Below are 19,902 nucleotides of genomic sequence, written 5' to 3' on the forward strand. Positions count from 1 at the left end.
TTTTTTTTTTTTAATGTAGCCAGCAGTATGCATGGTGGGTGACAGGGAAGGTGGAGTCACATTGGAGGTTTTTTTTTCTATATCATCCACTTAATGGAAAATGTCTCATGCAAAAATTCCGTCACAAAAGTATGTTGATAAATGAAGAGTTCAGGTGCAGAACCCTCTAAATCCGCCTGACCACTTTTCTTCTAAATTAACTTTTTTTATTGTTTTTTGCCTACACATCAATATTTCAGACCAGGAAGAGAGTGGTACTTAGCAGGTTTTGAAGCGCAATTTCTTGATTAATGTATGTGTACTGACAGTCACCATCGTTATCTATTTTTTTTTTGGCGGAGGTGGTGTTTAGATGGTTTTGCAGCTGAACTCTTTATTATCCTTACTTACTTTAAGTGCATGCAGAATTCTTCGGTTCTTTTTCAGTGGGTATTAAGGTTTTGCATCCACGAACGTCATAATGCCTTAATGTCATGTGACCGTTTGTTTACAACTGGAGTGGTAGGCAGAGTGGTAGGCAGAACCGTACATATCAGCGGGGTTACATTATGTTACACATAGGCCTACTGTAGTTACTACGCTTACAAATATCTCCGAAATGTATTTTTTATGATCGAAACACAGATTAAGAGATGTGAACTACTTGCGTACCATTTGTTTGTTTGTTTGTTTGTTTGTTTAATCGTTTCCGTTTGTGGTAGCCTACGGTAGGCTATTAGGTGTCGCCACCTGACGAAGTGGTAAGGAAAATGCAGGAGAACGTAATGTAAACCCTATTAGAAAGTCAGTTTCTGGTTTAGTATAATTTGTAAATTCATAATTATTTATTTGATAAATAAAATGGTATGTTCCCGTCTTAAAATAGTAGCCTACAATTACGTTACATTATGGTTGTCCTAATCGTTCAGAAAGAAAATTGCCAGCAAAGACCGCAAACAAAGTGTGCCATATCCGAGACATTAGTAGCTTGTAGTCTACAACTGATTGAACTGAAATTATGATGGATAGAAACGTGTCAGTGTCCGGCTAATTTTATGTCAGGTTGGTGAATCTTATTTGATTAACTAGCGGTTTAGTGTTGAGTCCTCGTGTTGTGATGCATCTGGTAGCCTGTGCTACTTTACTGGCTAGCTATACCCTGCCACAATATCTTATCTTGACACTCCAACACAAACATTAATTTTTTACTATTTACAAACGTGTAATTACATCGAAACTGGTCGTATAATTATAAGCACCAGTTTCTGTCTTTTCAAAACGTAGCACATAACACAACATGGCCAAATAAATGACAGAACCAAAGCCTTCGATATAACATGTTATATCGAAGGCTTTGGACAGAACTAGCCTACCTGGTGGTGCTCATATCCATGACGTGCAAAACTATCTACAGTGAACCAAAACATGACTTGTAATTGTAGGCTAACATAAACCACAACTGGGTCACATGAATCCAAGTTATAAGTTGCGTGTTTCAAATCCAAGTTGTTGTTAGAGTATTATATCAGCATCAATTAGCATTCCGTGATAGCCAGGCCACGTCTGTCACTTTAACTTTAAGCTACTTTGCTAGCCTTTGCATCAGCAGATCGATATTTGCAAACGTTTCTATTAAACTATCTAGCTTACAGTTGGCTATAAAGCACGTCTTCAAGCTCTGCAATGTTGATTACTACCTACCTACTCCAGTAAGACACAGTTGTAAATAAAAGTCTAGCGAGTCTGATTAACAGTTACCTAACAGGTTGATTAGGCGAGGAGGCTATACTGTCCACCAAACGAAGACAGCAACAAGTAGCATAAGCAACATAAACAAGCAGCTTGATGTGTCCACTGTATTTATTTTTATGACAAGTTTATTTAAATGATATGATAATGCTGCCCTATGGAGCACAACCAGCAATCTTTTCTAATCAATTGAATGTATGAAAAAGTTAGGTTAGCCAACAAAGGTTCAGTGCGTTGACTTGCCAGCTTGCCTACCAGTTGACTACCAGTCGGCGATGGAACATAGAATCACGTGACCCAAAACGTCACAAGCAAAACCTTAATATGCTGTAACTGCGTATCACGTAGACTACACACCACTGGTTCAGAGGACAGCAGAACTCATTCCAGGAAGTTAATCTCATTTATGACGTCAGATTACCAGCAGGGGGCAGAATGTGTCAAGTGCAGGAATGGAAATAGTTGAGATAATAGAGATTGAGAACGTGACGTAAAACGCAACGCATTTTGGGAATAGGTGGCCCAAAATTAAGTTGTTTTACTGACGTGCGGGAACAACGAAGTGCAGTTGTCGAAATGCCATTTACCTGCTGTGTTATAAAATTCAATAGAGTAACATGAAGCTTATCTTTTATAGTTTTCCAGCGTGGAAAAATAATAGTATACGTCATGTTTCAGAGGTGACAAAAAGGCGAGGAATGGCTTGGATAGCAGCACTAAGGAAGCGCGAGATTATAACTGTTTTTCACACAATTTTTTCACGCTTAGTTTTCATTATTATCATGCCAGATCATAGACCCAGACCCACTAGTTTACATGGGCTGGCATCAGGCGAGCCAAACCTACCCATAATTCTTTGTGTTTTGATGACTTTGGTCACATGTCTTAGCGATCTCTATAGGTGGGCAGGGGCAGCCTAGGCTCTTCATATCAAAATCATATGAACCCCTTACAAAGCATGCCAATACAGATAACCTGAAACTCCATCATTCACAGGAAGTGACTCCTGACATCCTGTAAGATACATTACAAGTCATTCAACTCTGGGACGGTTACTGTGGCAGTTGCAAAGTTATTCAGTTAGGCACAGTGAATGAAATCAGTTCAGTGTACTCATTTTATTCTCATTATATAACTCGTATGATTAAAGTGTTATTTACTCATTTTTTAAAGTATGGTTTACTTAAACCATTCAAGGCAATGAGTTACCTTACTTTAATTGAGTTGACTGAACTGTTAGGTTTTACAGTTGAGCGTGTTCTGCTTGCACTGTTCCCTAGGGGCGGTAGCTGCTGTGCGTTTCTGCTCTCTCTGTTCTGTTCTGTTCTGTTCTGTTCTCTTCTCTTCTGAGTTGAGTGTGCTACTGTGCTCTACTTGTGCTGTTCCCTATAGGCTACTGTGGGTTTTTACTCTCTTTTCTCTTCTCTTCTCTTCTCTTCTCTTCTCTTCTCTTCTCTTCTCTTCTTTTCTATTCTCTTCTGAGTTGAGTGTGCTCTGCTTGCGCTGTTCCCTAGGGGTGGTGGCTACTGGCAGGCCCGTTTCAAGGAATTTGGGGGCCCTGGGCAAAATGGACTTAGAGACCCCCCCCCCACACACACACACACACACACTTTATTTTCTGCACAGATTTGCACAGGTCATTGTCTAATAATTTGACAGCGTACACTATCAGATAGAACTCTTGGCCATTGTGCAGGGTCATCAGTTATAATGATAGAGCTTGTAGTACCTTGTGCAGAGGGAACATCAGCTAAGAACTTGTGCAGACTCAATTGACATTGAGGCCATGGCACCACTGCATACATACAGTCTCTCCCATGTCCTCTTCTTCCTCACGAATGAAAGGTGGAGATGATGGTGGATCTGGGAAATATAATATTTTATTTGTCATGTACAGGGTGCATCACACAGATATTAGGATATCCACTTAATCAAATATCTGAAATGTACAAAACAATATGAGTGATCATTTTATTATAATGTTAGCATATTCATAGAGATCACTAAAAGCTCAGAGAGAGAAATGCACTCTATTTCATCAATGGAGGCATCCGTAGGTAGAGGGCTTAGAAATATAAGCCAAGTACCTTGAAGGAGAGAGAAAAGATTGGCATATGTTTCTGATTTTGATATTTAGAAGAAATACAGCTGCTTTCACAACTACAATGCTTAAAACAATCCAAGCTTATGTTTATGTTTAACACACATAGTTTTACTAGCATACTTAGCTTGACAGATTTAAACATTCTGCTGTCTGAGTATTGGACAGATGAAGCTGATGTTTTAAAGACGGAACAGCCAGCCTTCGGCTTCGTGCATGTGAATGACACGATTTCCACACGAACAAACTGACTGCCACCAATAAGTCCAGTTGCCTTAATTAACCGAACACTTGAGCTAACGTTACTGTACATATTTTTGTTGCTACATGGCTAATTCATCCGACGTACTAGTAAATTATCACTTACCACTATCTGTTTTTCTTCTTCTTCCTTTCACTTCTTTCTTTTCTGGCTTCCTGAGAGATAACTCCGCTTCATGATTGCTGGTGTTTCATCAGAGATACTTCTATAGGCCTAAAAAGGTCTTTGGCTTCATATTTTCCCGGCACTGGAATCACGCAAGAGGCTGACTGCTGGCTGGCTGGTTACCGTCAGCAACGGGGGAGGGGGCCCCTTGAGGGGGATCCCGAAAATAGCGTCATTGCACTTTTCTGCATTGACCATCACAGAATTGAAAGGGGAACACACAATTTGTCGTTGCGTATCATTCATAACCAGTCGGTGTCTGGGGGCCCCAGGCAAGCTCGGGGCCTTAGGCAATTGCCGAGTTCGCTTGCCTTATTGTGACGGGCCTGGCTACTGGGTTTTTACTCTCTTTTCTTTTCTCTTCTCTTCTCTTCTCTTTTCATCTCTTCTGATTTGAGTGTGCGCTTGTGCTTTTCCCAAGGGGCGGTGGCTACTGTGCATTACCGCTCTCTCTGTTCTGTTCTGTTCTGTTCTGAGTGTGCTCTGCTTATGCTGTTCCCTATAGGGGCTACTGTGGGTTTCCGCTCTCTGTTCTGTTCTGAGTTGGCCTGAAACTTTGAGGGGAGCTTGGTGTGTACCAATTCTCAATGTCAACAGCAGGTTTTTTTTTTTCTCTCTCTCTCTCTCACTCACACACACACACACACACACACACACACGTGTGTGTGTGTGTGTGTGTGTGTGAGAGAGAGAGAGAGAGAGAGAGAGAGAGAGAAGATGAAGAGGAAGAAGAAGAATAAGTAAGTGGAAAAACACAGACCTTATCATCATTGTAACCCACATCATGGCATATGTGCAATCTGAATGAGTTCAGCCAGTGGTTTAAGGCTGCCTGACAGGACTAGGGAGATGTTAAACCTACACGTGTGTTGACACGAGTGATATGGGGGGAACATGTCAGACTATTCTGATCAAGATAACCCTAATTCTACTCGGCAACAGCAGCTGATTGGCTAAATAATAAATAAACGGGATTCAACCACACACACCCTGCCAGGTAAGATGGTTTTGGAAAGAAATTTGTACTTTGTTGAAGTATGCATGCAAGTGCATGCATTTAACAAGACTGAATTGTTAGATAAATAAAAAAAAAAACTTGTCAATGTATTCATTTAGCTATTGGCTTTGATGTTTAGTTTGTGCAATATTTTAGTTTTTATTGCAAAATCAATTTAGAGGACCTCTCTCTCTCTCTCTCTCTCTCTCTCTCTCTCTCTCTCTCTCTCTCTCTCTCTCTCTCTCTCTCTCTCCCCCTGCCTCTCTTTTCTGGGTGATTGGTTCCTCTTTCTAACAATGTATAAACAGGACCCACATGAACCTACAGTATGAGAGCACGAGGAGTTCAAAACAACTTAAGAAAATAAGAAGTTAGGTTTAACACGTGCCATATGATTTGTGTAGAATGAAAAACAGGTAAGTCCTTTTTATCTGAGTGTGTGATATGGTTTTAATAATTTTGCTTAACCATTACTGATGCTTGATTGTCTATTTTTTTTTTTTTTTTTAAATAAAATTGCACCAGGGAAACTTGAGTCTAGAATATGCATTTACAGGGTTTTCTTTTAACATTTATTTTACCATTGCAAAGGTAAGAACACTACAGTTAATCTGCAGAGACCCTCCGGATGGATCGGTTATTATTAAGTTGTGAATGCAACTAGGGCAGTCAAAATAACTGATTAATTTAGATTAATTTATTTGAGATAAAATAACTGATTAAAAACGCAGATTAATCAATGACCTTTGACCCGGAGCCATTCTAGTCAGTAACCATTAGATCGTAAAATGGGGAGACGAGAATGTGCTGCCTGGATCAGTGATTGGAACATTTAATTAAAAAAAAAAACGGCCGGACGGTGTTAAAAAGAAAGTGTTGATTAAAACAAAGTCCTCTGCAATGTCTGCAGCACAGAATTTGCATATCACCGGAGTTCGTCAACTCTTAACTCCACATTACTGCAAAGAAATAGTGTTGACATTGTGATTTTGCGATTACATTTTATGTGCGATTAATTTAGATTAATTAATCACAGAGTATGTAATTAATTAGATAAAAAAATTTAATCGATTGACAGCCCTAAATGCAACACATAATTAAAAATGAATAGACTCATCACAAACTAATTTTGTGTCATTAGTCTTAAAAGTGAAGTCAGTGATTTTTATGCGATTTCAAGCCATTTTTTTTTATTTGTTTGATCACATTCAGCAATCATACCCTCTGAACCACCAGCTGCCCATTTCCATGAGTATTATATATATAAAAAAGTGGTCGGCAGCCCAGGCTACGAAAACTGAAAAACAAACAAAGAGGGAGAAGCCTGTCCCCCCAAACAAAACAAAACATTGCATGGAATTTCTCTGGGTATATTGAAGGGAGGGGAGAACTACCTCTCTCCAATCAGATGTGGCTAATCGTTTGACCGGACCTACTGTAACTGTTGTATAAAATGTAACATATAATGTTCTTTACAGAATAATAATAATTTACAGAGTCTATACATCTTCTGTTGGCTGTCTTTGCTCTGGTGTTGTCTGTGAGTCTGGTGGATGAGGTGATGTGCTACTCTGACACTGATGTCACCACAAACTGCTCATCCACTGGCTACCCATCTCCTCCTTGTTCTGCCCCTGCTAACACAGTGACTCTGGATCTCTCCCACAACCACATGGAGAGAGTACCGGCAGGCTGGCACAAAACACTGACCTGCGGCATACAGTATAGACAATGTGGCTAATACACAGGAAATGGCCTGGTTTCCCAAAATTGTTAAGAAGCTCTTAAAGGGATATTCCGCCATTTTTGGAAATACGCTCATTTTCCACCTCCCCTCGAGCAAAACAATCGATATTTACCTTGTTCCCGTTCATCCAGCCATTCTGTGAGTCTGGCGATACAACTTTTAGCTTCAGCCTAGCATAGATCACTGAATCGGATTAGACCATTAGCTTCTCGCCTGCTAGCTTCATGTTTAAAAGTGACTAAGATTTCTGATAATTTTCCCATTTAAAACGTGTCTCCTCTCAAGTTAGAAAGTGCAATAAGACCAACTGAAAATGAAACCTGGCGTTTTTCTAGGCTGATTTGACATGGAACTACACTCTCATCTGGCGTAATAATCAAGGCAACTTGCAAACGTACCATAGGCGCAGTGATATCGTACGCAGCATCTGAAAATAGTCCCCATAGACATCAAGCAGTAGTAGTGCCAGTAGCTGCAAGTTGCCTTGATTATTACGCCAGATGAGAATGTAGTTCCATGTCAAATCAGCCTAGAAAAACGGCAGGGTTCATTTTCAGTTGGTCTTATTGCACTTTCTAACTTGAGAGGACACACGTTTTAAATGGGAAAATTACCAGAAATATTAGTCACTTTTAAACATGAAGCTAGCAGGCGAGAAGCTAATGGTCTAATCCGATTTAATGATCTATGCTAGGCTGAAGCTAAAAGTTGCATCGCCAGACTCACAGAATGGCTGGATGAACGGGAACAAGGTAAATATCGATTGTTTTGCTCGAGGGAAGGTGGAAAATGAGCGTATTTCCACAAATGGCGGAATATCCCTTTAAGTGCTAAGAACTTCTTAGGAGCGTTGTAAGAATGTTCTAAGAACGCTCCTAAGAAGTTCTTAGGACTTAAGAGCTTCTTAACGATTTTGGGAAACCCGGCCAATTGACTGTAAAGGTGTTGGTGTAGGAGGAGGAGGCTTCTACACAATATACGTGGCAAGGCCTGTGGTCACCACTAGGTGGTGCTTGGTTGTACTGTCTATGACCCAATCATTTCTGTTCAAAGAAAAAAGCTTTGATTTACAGTATTTCACAGTCAGCCACGGCACGCACAGCAGTGTCAAAGCAGCACAAAAAGCAGTGTCTTTTGCATGTGCAATGTGTAGAGGCCTAGAGAGCGCAGAATGTGTTGGTTTCAGATTGAGTGGCATGAGTAATAGGGCTCGGGATTGTGACGTGAAAACTTCACAGGCAGCCATATTGGCAGCTTCACTCCTTAGTTTACTATGGATTACTGTGGACTTACTCCCGCCTATTAGTGTGTTCCTGTTACTTAGTTTTTGCCTTCTCGGTCGTATGTTGCTGTGTAGTGTCGTGTAACAGCACAACCAACGATCGCAAGAGGACAACAATCGCTAATACTACACATTTTCTGCATTTTGCCTTCTGCATCTAAATGAATGGATTATTACGTTCGGTGAGCTACCAACATGGCGGAAATATTCCTAGAATGCAACGCGTGTGCCCGAGCCCTATAGTTGCCTTTGTGTCCAGCATTTTATTCTCAGAGGAAGGAAGCATGAGCAGCTGCAGCTGAGTGTGTGTGTGTGTGTGCGTGTGCGTGTGCGTGTGTGTGTGTGTGTGTGTGTGAGAGAGAGAGAGAGAGTGAGTGAGTGAGTGAGTGTGTGTGGGCATGGGTGTGTATTTGAGAGAGACAGAAAAGATCTGTTGGCATAAATCCCCCGAAATACTGTAACTCAATGACTCCAATTCTACTTGACAACAGAAGGTGATTGGTCACATGACATTACAAGGGAATGAGATTGGCTGAGCGAATACTGATTTTAAGTCAGCAGCAGGAACATGTTCTTGAAAGTTTTGCATGTCTGTGTAAGGCCAACTTTTTGCATTCCTATAGCATAGCAGATAAGGCCGAATGCCTTATGTTGTGAATTCACAACTGTGTGAGCTTTAGATTGCTCACTATCGTCTTATAGCTGGCTATGGCCAGGCACCCCACTAAGTAGTCTCCTCTCCTTCCCCCATACAGTGGAGACTTGATGGGCACCTATGACATCAAATGTATGTTGTGAATATAACACAAAGGTGTTGCTGGATAAAGTGACTCTTGGAGATAGCTCTATTTTGGCCCCTCTCTCTCTCTTTCTCTGGCGTTCTGCTCTCTCTCTTTCTAGTAGCCATTAGAAACATAATTCCAACAGACCATTCTTATCTTGTCAGCTAGGAGACCTTGGTCTTTGGGGAGTGAACCAACCTGTTAGGCTGCCAAAACATGGCTGAATCATGACCTTGTTTTTGTCTTTGAATATCATGCAGGAGGGAACAATCACTAGACTGTGCAGACTACCTATCAAACCACTTAACACTCCACAGTGACTGAACTGACATCCTCCTCTGTAAGTACAGCTACATGCATGAAAACACAATGTATTTACTTACCGTCATGTTCGCAATTCGTTACAAGCTGAAATTTGAACATTTCATATTTGTCCTTTAATACTTCTCTGGGTAAGATGTTTGCCGCTGAACCTTGTGTTTTGTAGAAGTCAACGTGACAGCGTTCTGATTCATTTGGCTTGGTTTCTCATCCTTATTAAACAACTTACATACATGACATACTTGCAGAATAAACAGGGATAGGAGAAAGTGAAGTCGCTCTGTCTTATGTTATGCTAACATCAGTCATGTTAAGATGTTCTGGTGACTGTTTCAGATTAAACAACAGCTTCAGTCTCCCTCTTGCCTATCACACTCATGTTTAATTGAAGTTAATTTAATTTCACTCATAGAGTGGCCAAACATTAGGCATGTCTCATGGCGCTTTACAGAGTGTGAAACATTCAAAGAGAGCCCATGAGTAACATACGGTGAGGAAATGTGAAATTTGAGGAATACTTGAGAAATGAGAGGATGTGAGACTTTTTTTTAAATCTCCCTTCTCATATTCTCATATTTAATATGTACAAACATATATGTATTATCACCGTATTATATTACAAGGTATATTGGCCCTAAAGCAACCTGTTGTTAAGTGCATTGCTCTCCATTTAGAAAACCCTTCAGGGGAACTTTTAATATTCATACTGAATATTTTTTATTCTCTTCTCTTCTGGGTTACTTGTTTCTTTTTCAGATGAAATAATATTCCAGAGTTCAAGACCGGCGAGTCAGATGCCAAATGTGAGGAACTTCATATGATTTGAGAAGAGTGAACAAAAGGTAAAGGTACTGTATTACTGTGATGACATAAACAGCTCAGCAATTAATTTGTTGTCATTGCATTTATAACATGAATTATACATAATTTAATATGAATAATATACATCAAATTAATATAAATATCCTATTATGTAGAAAGTGAGTGGGCCACATGTTTTTTACAGAATGATGTAAACTATGTTTTAGTTACAGTATGTATCAAGGACATATTTACCATAAAAAGATATATAATGTAACATATAATGTTCTTTACAGAATAATGGGGTCTATACGTCCTCTGGTGGCTGTCTTGGCTCTGGTGTTGTCTGTGAGTCTAGTGGGTGAAGTGATGTGCTTCCCTGATACTGATGTCACCACAAACTGCTCATCCACTGGCTACCCATCTGTCCCTTGCGCTGCCCCTGCTAACACAGTGACTCTGGATCTCTCCCACAACCACATGGAGAAGGTACCAGCAGGCTGCTTCCCCAATCTGCAGAAACTAAAGCGGCTCCTTCTTCAGTCCAATCGCATCAGCGCTGTGGACCCAAATGCCTTTCAGCACAACCCAGTGCTGGAGTATCTGGACATCTCACACAACCTCCTACCACAGATCTCTGCTTTGCCCTTCACAAGTCTTCCTGCTCTCGCATACCTAGACATCTCCAATAACGCCTACAAGGACATCATTGTGGACGACTCCTTTGACCCACGGGGGAACCTGCGGAGCGTGAAGCTTGGTAGCTCTCATGGTATAACCATCAGGAGGGACAACATTAAGAGGGCCCAACAACTTGGACTGAAAGAGATACACCTGGTTGGTAAAATCAATGAGTATGAACCAGGATCTCTGTTGGCTCTGAAGCATATGGACATGTTAACAGTGGATACAGAATACTCGCAGGATTTGGCCAAACATCTTTTAATGCTCATTGACATTTGTAACAACACAAAAGCTTTGACGGTAATGAAAATTGATCTACTGAAAAATAACATTGTTTTTCCGGTTCATGATCTTCTGCAAACAGCGAGTCTTTCCAGACTTATAGCCAAAGATGTAAAGGTCAATGGAATACTCTGTCAGTTCCTATCGTATTTCATGAAATCAAGCCTAGAGGAGGTGGACATCCAAAACATCCATGGAGAAGGTCAATGCAATATGGCCTTTGGATCGTTTGACCGCTGTCGTGTGAGAACGTTTTCCTTAAATGGCATTGACAATATGGACTTCCTGCGTTTCCATCCACAACCAACCATACCTAAATTCATGGCATGCCTGACCGACATTTCTGCCATAAACATAAGCACAAGGTATTTCCCCTGTGAGTTATCAGTCGCCTTGGTCAACCTGAAGACTCTTAATGTTTCTATAAATGAGTTGACTGAGCGCCGTCTACTCGGAGACTGCAAGGAACCATTCCCTAAACTGCAGTCTCTGGCAATTGATCATAACATGTTTGAGCACCTTGGGATCCTCGGCAACAAAACTGCCCACATGAAGGATTTGGTGAACTTTACAGCGAGCTACAACAGCATTCACTTGGAGCCACAGACAGTGTCTATCAACTGGACCAAAAGCCTTATTAGACTGAATCTCAGGGGTAATCAAATAACAGGTGAAGCATTCCTGTTTCTCCCCCAAACTCTGGAGATGCTGGATATCAGCTACAATATCATTCACACCATCCCCAACCTCCAGATGATGAACAACCTCCGAGAGCTCTTCCTCTCTGGCAACAAAATCATGACGCTCCACAATGTACTTCTCCCCTCCTCAGTGCGTCTTCTGCGTGTGGACAGAAACAACATGAGCATTGTCAGTGAGGCCACCATCAGGTCTCTGAATGTGACACAGCTGGACTTCAGTGGGAACCCGCTGCACTGTGACTGTGACACGCTGCAGTTGGCCCAGTTCTGCAGAGACTCCAGCCAGACCGAGATCCTGGGTTGGCCCTCAAGGTACCGATGCCAGAGCCCTGACAGTCTGAGGAATGAGACTCTACAGCAGCTGTCTATGCCTTGGGCGTCTTGTCATAAGGGTCTCTGTGCTCTGATAGTGATTTGCTGTATTTGCTTACCAATAGTTTGCTATTTGCTGTTTAAAAAGCTCCACAGTCAAATGCCGCACTTCTCCAGAGGTCTATGGTATGGATCTGTGTCTTAAAGCTAGCCTACCTATCATGCTACAAATGACTAGCGAGCTAACTGGTCAAGATTCTAATTGTTCTTTAGGTGATATCGTCAGCCATTTTGAAAGATTTCCTCTCAATATTGCTCCAAATTGTGTTCCAACCAGGAAGACAGAACTTCATTGAATTTCATTGTGTGTATATAAAAGCTGGTGGATAACATACTGCACATGTTCTTGTCTGTCCCTCGCATCATGTCAATGAAATTAATGCACCTACTTTGAAGTGCATATTTACATTTTTGGTCATATATTACATTGTTTGGAACTTACTATTTGTGTTTCTGAATTCCTTTGCAAGTTTATGTGTGTACCCAAATATATACTGTAGGCCAGTACAGGTTCTTGTTTCTTGACAGAGTGTTATGCAGACAGGCATGTAGCTCCCCATATGCTGTTGAGATTATGTTGTTGTCGAAAAAATTCTGTCTTACAACAAGTGTTTCATCTGTTTATATATCAATCCAGCCTCACTAAAGCAGGTGTTGTTGATACTATGGGTCTTACAAGTTCATTCGACACTGGCATTACTGTTTCAGCCACTGCTAATAAAATATAGCACAATTCTGATGCAATCCAAAGTATTAAAACAATGTGACTTGTGTTGAGTAATCTATTGGAATATGACATGTCACAAAACACGTTGAGTAATCTATTGGATTATTATATGGCTCTTCACAATGCAAGTAGAACGCTCCATTGACTTGAATGGGATTTCCCAACGTTCTACCGGTCATTATTTCTTGATAGAGGACCTCTGAAAAAAATAATGACCGTTGTCAATGGCAACAGTCACGTTCTATCTGTGTGGCGAACTATTTCTTTTGTTAGCGGAAGCCACGAAACGGTAGCTAAGTCATTGCTAAAGACACATTGTGGTACGTTTCTTCTCGTTTTGGCAAGTAGCCGTATAATAAGCGGGATAATGTATAGAACGCCGGTCATTATCAGAAAATAATTCCCTTCAGGACGAAGCAAAACCCCTCCGCTGCGCGTCGGGGTTCAGTTCATCCTGTCGGGAATTATTTTCCGATAATGACCGGCGTTCTATACATTATCCCTTACATATGACATGTTACAAAACACATTGAGTAATCTATTGGAATATGACATGTCACAAAACACATTGAAAGCCATGTAATCTAATATCTGTAGTGGAATACATTTACATTAAAGTAACCTTAAAATGTCACATACATAACAGCACAAATAGACAATTAGACAATTGGGCTCACACACATTCTCACTCTCAATGACACTCACTCTTTCTTTCTTTCTTTCTTTCTTTCTTTCTCTCTCCCTGTCTCTCACCCTCCCCTCCAGTAAAGTAGCCATCAGGACAGGGAGCTCATGTCTTATTTATTTTAGCCTTGTAGCCCATGTGGTCACTCATAAAAGCATCCATTCGCACCATCAGTGCTCGAATCTGACCAGGGTTGCCGCTGAGATCTCCGCCGAAGATGTGGTAGCCTCCGACGAAACACTTTGCGAGCTCTTTGCGAACGTCCTCCTCGGTGCGTCTCTCCTCACGCCGGTGCGCGCCGCCGCCGAACACGACGACGGTGAATCTCGCCGCGGCTCTGCCCAGACTGCGCCGGACGAAGCGCATGCCCTCGCACGCCCGCTCCCCGGGCTCCGCCACGTAGAGGAACAGGTGCGGCCCCGGCGCCACCCAGTGCACGCACGTGTTCAGTCTCTGGGCCATGTCCAGGGTGTCGAGGATCTCCAGCGTGTCGAGGACGGTGACGTTCCTCTCCCGGAGCGCGAGGCCGTTCTTCGCCCGGCACTGGTGGATGATGGCGATCTCGGGCTTCGGGGGGAAGGCTTTTCTCCCCAGGATGGCGTTGCCAAGGATTCGCTTCGCTGCGCCGTTCTTGCCCAGCAGCATCACCCTCAGCTCTGGCCGAGGTGAGGCCTCGGCACCTGTGGAAAGAGGACAGTGGTGTCATAATGCCATGTGGAAAGAGGACAGTGGTGTCATAATGCCGTGTGGAAAGAGGACAGTGGTGTCATAATGCCGTGTGGAAAGAGGACAGTGGTGTCATAATGTGGCTTGCACTCTTAAAACAAATGTGTTGGAAACAACACAATTTGTGTCCAAATGGGGACAACATAGTTTGTGTTGCTTCCAACACGTCGCTTTTGTTATCTGTTACACAATATGTGTTGAAAATAGCACAACTTGCATTGGGTTTTTTAACACATCTCTGTGTCCAGATAGGGACAACACAGTTTGTGTTGTTTCCAGTGGTGTCATTGTGCTGTGTGGAAATAACACAGTGGTGTGTTAATGTATTTGTGTTTGGGGGCAGCCGTGGCCTACTGGTTAGGGCTTCAGGCTTGTAACCAGAGGGTTGCCGGTTCGATCCCCGACCAGTCCATGGCTGAAGTGCCCTTGAGCAAGGCACCTCACTGCTCCCCAAGCGCCGCTGGTTGGGCAGGCAGCTCACTGCTCTGGGTTAGTGTGATTCACCTCACTGTGTGCTTTGTGTGTTCACTAATTCAGTTAAATGCAGAGAATGAATTTCCCGGGATCAAAAAAGGATACTTATGTACTTATACTTATATATTATTATGACCACTACAAACATATAATGACCGCTGTCACTGGGTCTATGGGCTTCTGATTCACATTAAAATCGTATTACCTTGTAAATAGTGAGAGCAGACCAGTCCAGTGATCAGCAGAAGGTTTAGCAGTAGAAATAATAGCGCCACCTTCCTCCAAGTGAGGGTAGGACAATCTCCTGCACAAGTCAAGTTAGCAGTTACCAGTGGAACATCATACACAATAGCAACTTAAAAAAAATAGCTTGATGGATACATGTCTTCAATTTACCTTCTTTTAAGGCTTGACCCATTCTGTAAATATAAGTAAAACAAAGATAAAAAACATGTCTAAATAAAAGGAAAGCAAATACATACACACACAAGTAAAGGCTGGCTTAAATTGTACGATTTTGGTCTGTTTTAACAAAATCGGGAGGAAATCATGGGAGTTGTACTGGAATCACGGCGTGCTCCCGTCAACTAAATCGTTTAGTGTAAGGTGCCAATCTTAAGTCTGTTGGAGTCAGTCTTTTTCTAGTTTTGCCGTTACGACAATATCAAATATGTTTGATAATATCGGAAGTCTTTTCAGTCGTGGCTCAAGCAAATGGTGACGTGAACATTAAAAACCAATAGTGTCCTCGCTCCAACACGAAACAGGAAGGGGCGAAATAGGCGACAGCTGTAGCTTATATGAACATTTGTTATTTCATTTCTTATAAATTATTAGTCTAATTATTATACGTGACAGAACAGCTCTATATCTATTAGAGATGTCACACATGAAACAATGCAGCAGAAACGCGAAAAAATGACTTTGATATGAGTAGGCTATCATGTGAGTTCCTGTTGATGATGACGTGTAGCCTAGTGCACGATGGAAATAATTTGAAGGAATCTAGTAGCAGTCTTGTAAATAGTGACCCACAGTCTTTGCAAAATCCTAATCTGAGACTGGCCTGTGACTAGATTGTGACTCAATTAATTGTCTTTAGATGTGAGAGGGTCTGAGACTGTAGTCTTTCAAAAATCAGTTGAAATGCAATTCACAACACACAAAATTGGAATGATATTGCAAATGTAGTGTTTGTGACAGAATACACATTTCTCAAACATAACATGGATTAAAATGAATAAACATAAAAATAATCTTGTCTCATGACCACAGAGATCTGGCTTACCTTGAGGAGAGCGCGTGTGTACAGTATGTGAGCAGTTCCTTGCCTGGGCTACAAGATGAGGGCTGGGTCTCCTTCCTATCTATTGTTTCCACTGCTGTTCCACTGTGTGTGTGTGTGTGTGTGTGTGTGTGTTAGAGAGAGAGAGAGAGAGAGAGAGAGAGTGTGTGTGTGTGTGTGTGTGTGCGCGCGCATGTCTGAGTCTTTCTTTCACTGTGTGTGTGTGTGTGTGTGTGTGTGTGTGTGTGTGTGTGAGAGAGAGAGAGAGAGAGAGAGAGAGAGAGAGAGAGAGAGAGTGTGTGTGTGTGTGTGTGTGTGTGTGTGTGTGTGTGCGCATGTCTGAGTCTTTCTTTCACTGTGTGTGTGTGTGTGTGAGAGAGAGTGTGTGTGTGTGTGTGTGTGTGTGTGTGTGTGTGTGTGTGTGTGTGTGTGTGTGTGTGTGTGTGCGCATGTCTGAGTCTTTCTTTCACTGTGTCTGTGTGTGTGTGTGTGTGTGTGTGTGTGTGTGTTGGGCTGAGGAGAGAGGTTGCCCAGGGCATCATACAACTTAGGACCGCCACTGGTAGTATAACCACACACAAACACATGCGCGCATGTCTGAGTCTTTCTTTCACTGTGTGTGTGTGTGTGTGTGTGTGTATGTGTGTGTGTGTGTGTCTGTTTGTTTGAGACTGCATGTGTCTGTGTGTGTGTGTGTGTGTGTGTGTGTAAAAGAGAACTTTCAAGGACATAATCTCTTCCCGAAGTCCTGAATTCAGTTTGTGGTGAGCTGGTCTGGCTCATGGTGTCCTTGTGTTCCCTTTCAATACACTGAGCCTCCTGACACCGAGTTCATCTTCGTATTGTAAGGCACGGTTCCACTTGTGAGCCACTTCATTTAGTCTGACTTTTGTTCAATTTGTAGTATAACTACAAAACATTTTTTGAATGTTCTTACTTTTGTGCAGCCAACACCTTTGTTCTTAAAGTTCAAACTTTTAAAAGTCTTGGGTAGATATATTTATAGTGTGTTTTTTTTTTTTTTTACAAGGCTTGAAGACCTTTGAAAATCATTTTCTATATAGTTGTGTTTACACTGAATTATAATAATAAAACATAATTCCATTACATCCACTTTACTCACATATCATTATTATTGAGGTCTTATAGAATGTAACCATATGTGCCACTTTTGCATAGATGTTTTTAGTTAGATGAAAGACTTAAAAACGTCAAGGTGTAGCAGACTGCCTCAAAGTGTATGAAAGGCCCCCGGACCTCCGAGTGTTAAGGTGTTTTTTTGTAACGTCACCTTCGCTTGTGTCTGTGTCATTATTAGTGCTTGCTCTGAGGAGGCCATTCTCAACATGTCCATGTCGTTCCTCATGTGCTATCTAGTCGTGACGGGGGTTTGTGTTAAAGGATACTATGTCTACTGTCCTGTTCGTCTTGGCATCCTCACGGCTGAATTCAGACGAGTCATGTTCCAGGGGCCTGCCCACACATCTGAGAAACACACACACACACACACACACACACACACACACACACACACACACACACATTGTTGCCCACCTCAACTTTAGCCTTCATTACATGTGTAGGCTAATAGACTCAAAAATAGACACCATAGCAGCATTGACGTTGATGTGACTTACATTTATTTGTTGAAAAATTATAAATGACAAAATTGTTTTTTTAAAATGAGATAGTATCAACTCAAACTCCAAGATAACTGTGCAGCAAAATTAAGTAATAATGATATATGAATACAAATGAATTAAGAAATATTTTTTCATATTTTTTTTTGTCAAAGGGAGGCGCTAACAGGGGGCTGAACAGCCACATGCGGCTCTGGAGACTGTATGTGCCTAGACCTAAAAAAAACCCAAATAATGAAATGGTAATCAAATAAGATTTTATTATAAACAGTAGGTTAGTTTTCAGTTTGTCTAATTGAGCAATCAATCAATCCACAATCACAAAATATGTAATCATCAAAGCATGCATATACTGTATGTGTGTTGTTAACTCCAAACGTGGAGCGGTTTTAAAATGAAGCCACTCCTATTCTGCCCTACAAAGCAAAAAGGCAACTGCCAACTGACAACTAGGCTGTTCAGCCTAAGTAGTTGTAGGTGAATTATTGGACATGTGGAGGTTTTGTTACTTAACATTAACTTATTTTTGTTAAATATCAATCTTCATAACAAGTTGAATGTTAAGAAAATTATAATAAAAAAAAATAGACCAAAAACGCAGTTACTGCCTTCTTGCTTTGTAGGGCACTATTGTTAAACACGTTATGAACACAATAAAAACACCAAGCCAAATTACATAATATTTCTGTATTCTATAGAAGCTATATTAACCTGACAAAAACTAACAAACTTAGGACACAGACCTACTGGATGTGACCCACCTCTAAAGATTTTTTAACAATTTGGTACCCTACAACTCTAAGTCATAGGATACACCTCTGCGAAAGCATGATCTTTGACCATGTAGGTTTTCCTACAGAAGATAGCAAGTTATTATTAAGCAAATCACTATCAAAGCATAGTTCTGAATGCCTTGACCAGTTAGCTCGCTAGTCATTTGTAGCATGATAGTTGGGCTAAGCTAGCTTTAAGACACAGATCCATAAGACAGATCTCTGGAGAAGTGTGGTATCTGACCATGGAGCTTTTTAAAAAGCAAATAGCAAATTATTGGTAAACAAATACAGCAAATCACTATCAGAGCACAGAGACCCTTATGACAAGACGGCCAAGGCAGAGACAGCTGCTGTAGAGTCTCATTCCTCAGACTGTCAGGGCTCTGGCATCGGTACCTTGAGGGCCAACCCAGGATCTCGGTCTGGCTGGAGTCTCTGCAGAACTGGGCCAACTGCAGCGTGTCACAGTCACAGTGCAGCGGGTTCCCACTGAAGTCCAGCTGTGTCACATTCAGAGACCTGATGGTGGCTTCACTGACGATGCTCATGTTGTTTCTGTCCACACGCAGAAGACGCACTGAGGAGGGGAGAAGCACATTGTGGAGCGTCATGATTTTGTTGCCAGAGAGGAAGAGCTCTCGAAGGTTATTCATCCTCTGGAGGTTGGGGATGGTGTGAATGATATTGTAGCTGATATCCAGCATCTCCAGTGTTTGGGGGAGAAACAGCAACGCTTCATTCGTTAGCTGATTACCCCTGAGATTCAGCCTCCTCAGGCTTTTGGTCCAGTTGATAGAGACTGTCTGTGGCTCCAAGTGAATGGTGTTGTAGCTCGCTGTCAAGTTCACGAGATCTTTCATATGGGCAGTTTTGTTGCCGAGGACCCCAAGGTGCTCAAATATGTTATGATCAACTGCCAAAGACTGGAGTTTTGGGAAGGGCGACTGACAGTACGTGAGAACACGGGTTTCTAGTAACTCATTTATAGAGAGATTAAGGGTCTTCAGGTTGACCAAGGCGACTGATAACTCACAGGGGAAGAACCTTGTGCTTATGTTTATGGCAGAAATGTCGGTCAGGCATGCCATGTATTTACCTATGGTCAGTTGTGGTCGGAACCGCAAGAAGTCCCTATTGTCAACGCCATTAAGTGAAAATATTCGAAGGTGACAACGGGTGAAGGTTCCAACGGTGAAGTTACAAAGATCCTTTCCATGAAGGTTTTCTAAGTACAACTCCTCGATGTTTGAATTCAGAAAGTATGGTATCAATTCACAGTATATTCCATCAATCATCCAATCTTTCGCTATTAACCTGGAAAAAGTTGATCTCTGCAGAAAATCTTGTACAGGAAAAACGATGTT

At 41.6% G+C, this 19,902-nt stretch overlaps 3 protein-coding genes across 3 annotated transcripts in view; 1 reads left to right on the plus strand and 2 right to left on the minus strand.

Annotated features, from left to right (window-relative positions):
- The first annotated feature begins 5,597 nt into the window (after positions 1-5,597).
- On the plus strand, positions 5,598-12,521 carry LOC134076769 (toll-like receptor 2). Its single transcript, XM_062531984.1, has 5 exons — positions 5,598-5,669; positions 9,325-9,404; positions 10,142-10,227; positions 10,483-12,165; positions 12,503-12,521. Exons 4-5 carry the CDS (start codon positions 10,487-10,489, stop codon positions 12,519-12,521), a joined length of 1,698 nt encoding a protein of 565 aa, XP_062387968.1. The 5' UTR covers positions 5,598-5,669; positions 9,325-9,404; positions 10,142-10,227; positions 10,483-10,486.
- Positions 12,522-13,742: 1,221 nt separating this feature from the next.
- On the minus strand, positions 13,743-16,135 carry LOC134076779 (GTPase IMAP family member 8-like). Its single transcript, XM_062531997.1, has 2 exons — positions 16,126-16,135; positions 13,743-14,317 (listed from the first exon to the last, which is right to left on the minus strand). Exon 2 carries the CDS (start codon positions 14,280-14,282, stop codon positions 13,743-13,745), a length of 540 nt encoding a protein of 179 aa, XP_062387981.1. The 5' UTR covers positions 14,283-14,317; positions 16,126-16,135.
- A 1,852-nt stretch (positions 16,136-17,987) lies between these two features.
- Positions 17,988-19,902, minus strand: part of LOC134066417 (toll-like receptor 2) — a 3,174-nt gene continuing 1,259 nt past the window's right edge. Inside the window, exon 2 of the mRNA XM_062521793.1 lies at positions 17,988-19,902. This exon is cut by the window's right edge and continues 715 nt beyond it. Coding sequence (XP_062377777.1) covers positions 18,730-19,902 — 1,173 coding nt within the window. The 3' untranslated portion in view covers positions 17,988-18,729.

This window comes from Sardina pilchardus, chromosome 1, assembly GCF_963854185.1.
Source record: "Sardina pilchardus chromosome 1, fSarPil1.1, whole genome shotgun sequence".
Classification (NCBI taxonomy): Eukaryota; Metazoa; Chordata; class Actinopteri; order Clupeiformes; family Clupeidae; genus Sardina; species Sardina pilchardus.

Coding starts and splice junctions, on each gene's coding strand:
- LOC134076769 (XM_062531984.1), top strand. CDS start 10,487: ATGGGGTCTATACGTCCTCTGGTGGCTGTCTTGGCTCTGGTGTTGTCT.
- LOC134076779 (XM_062531997.1), bottom strand. CDS start 14,282: ATGCTGCTGGGCAAGAACGGCGCAGCGAAGCGAATCCTTGGCAACGCC.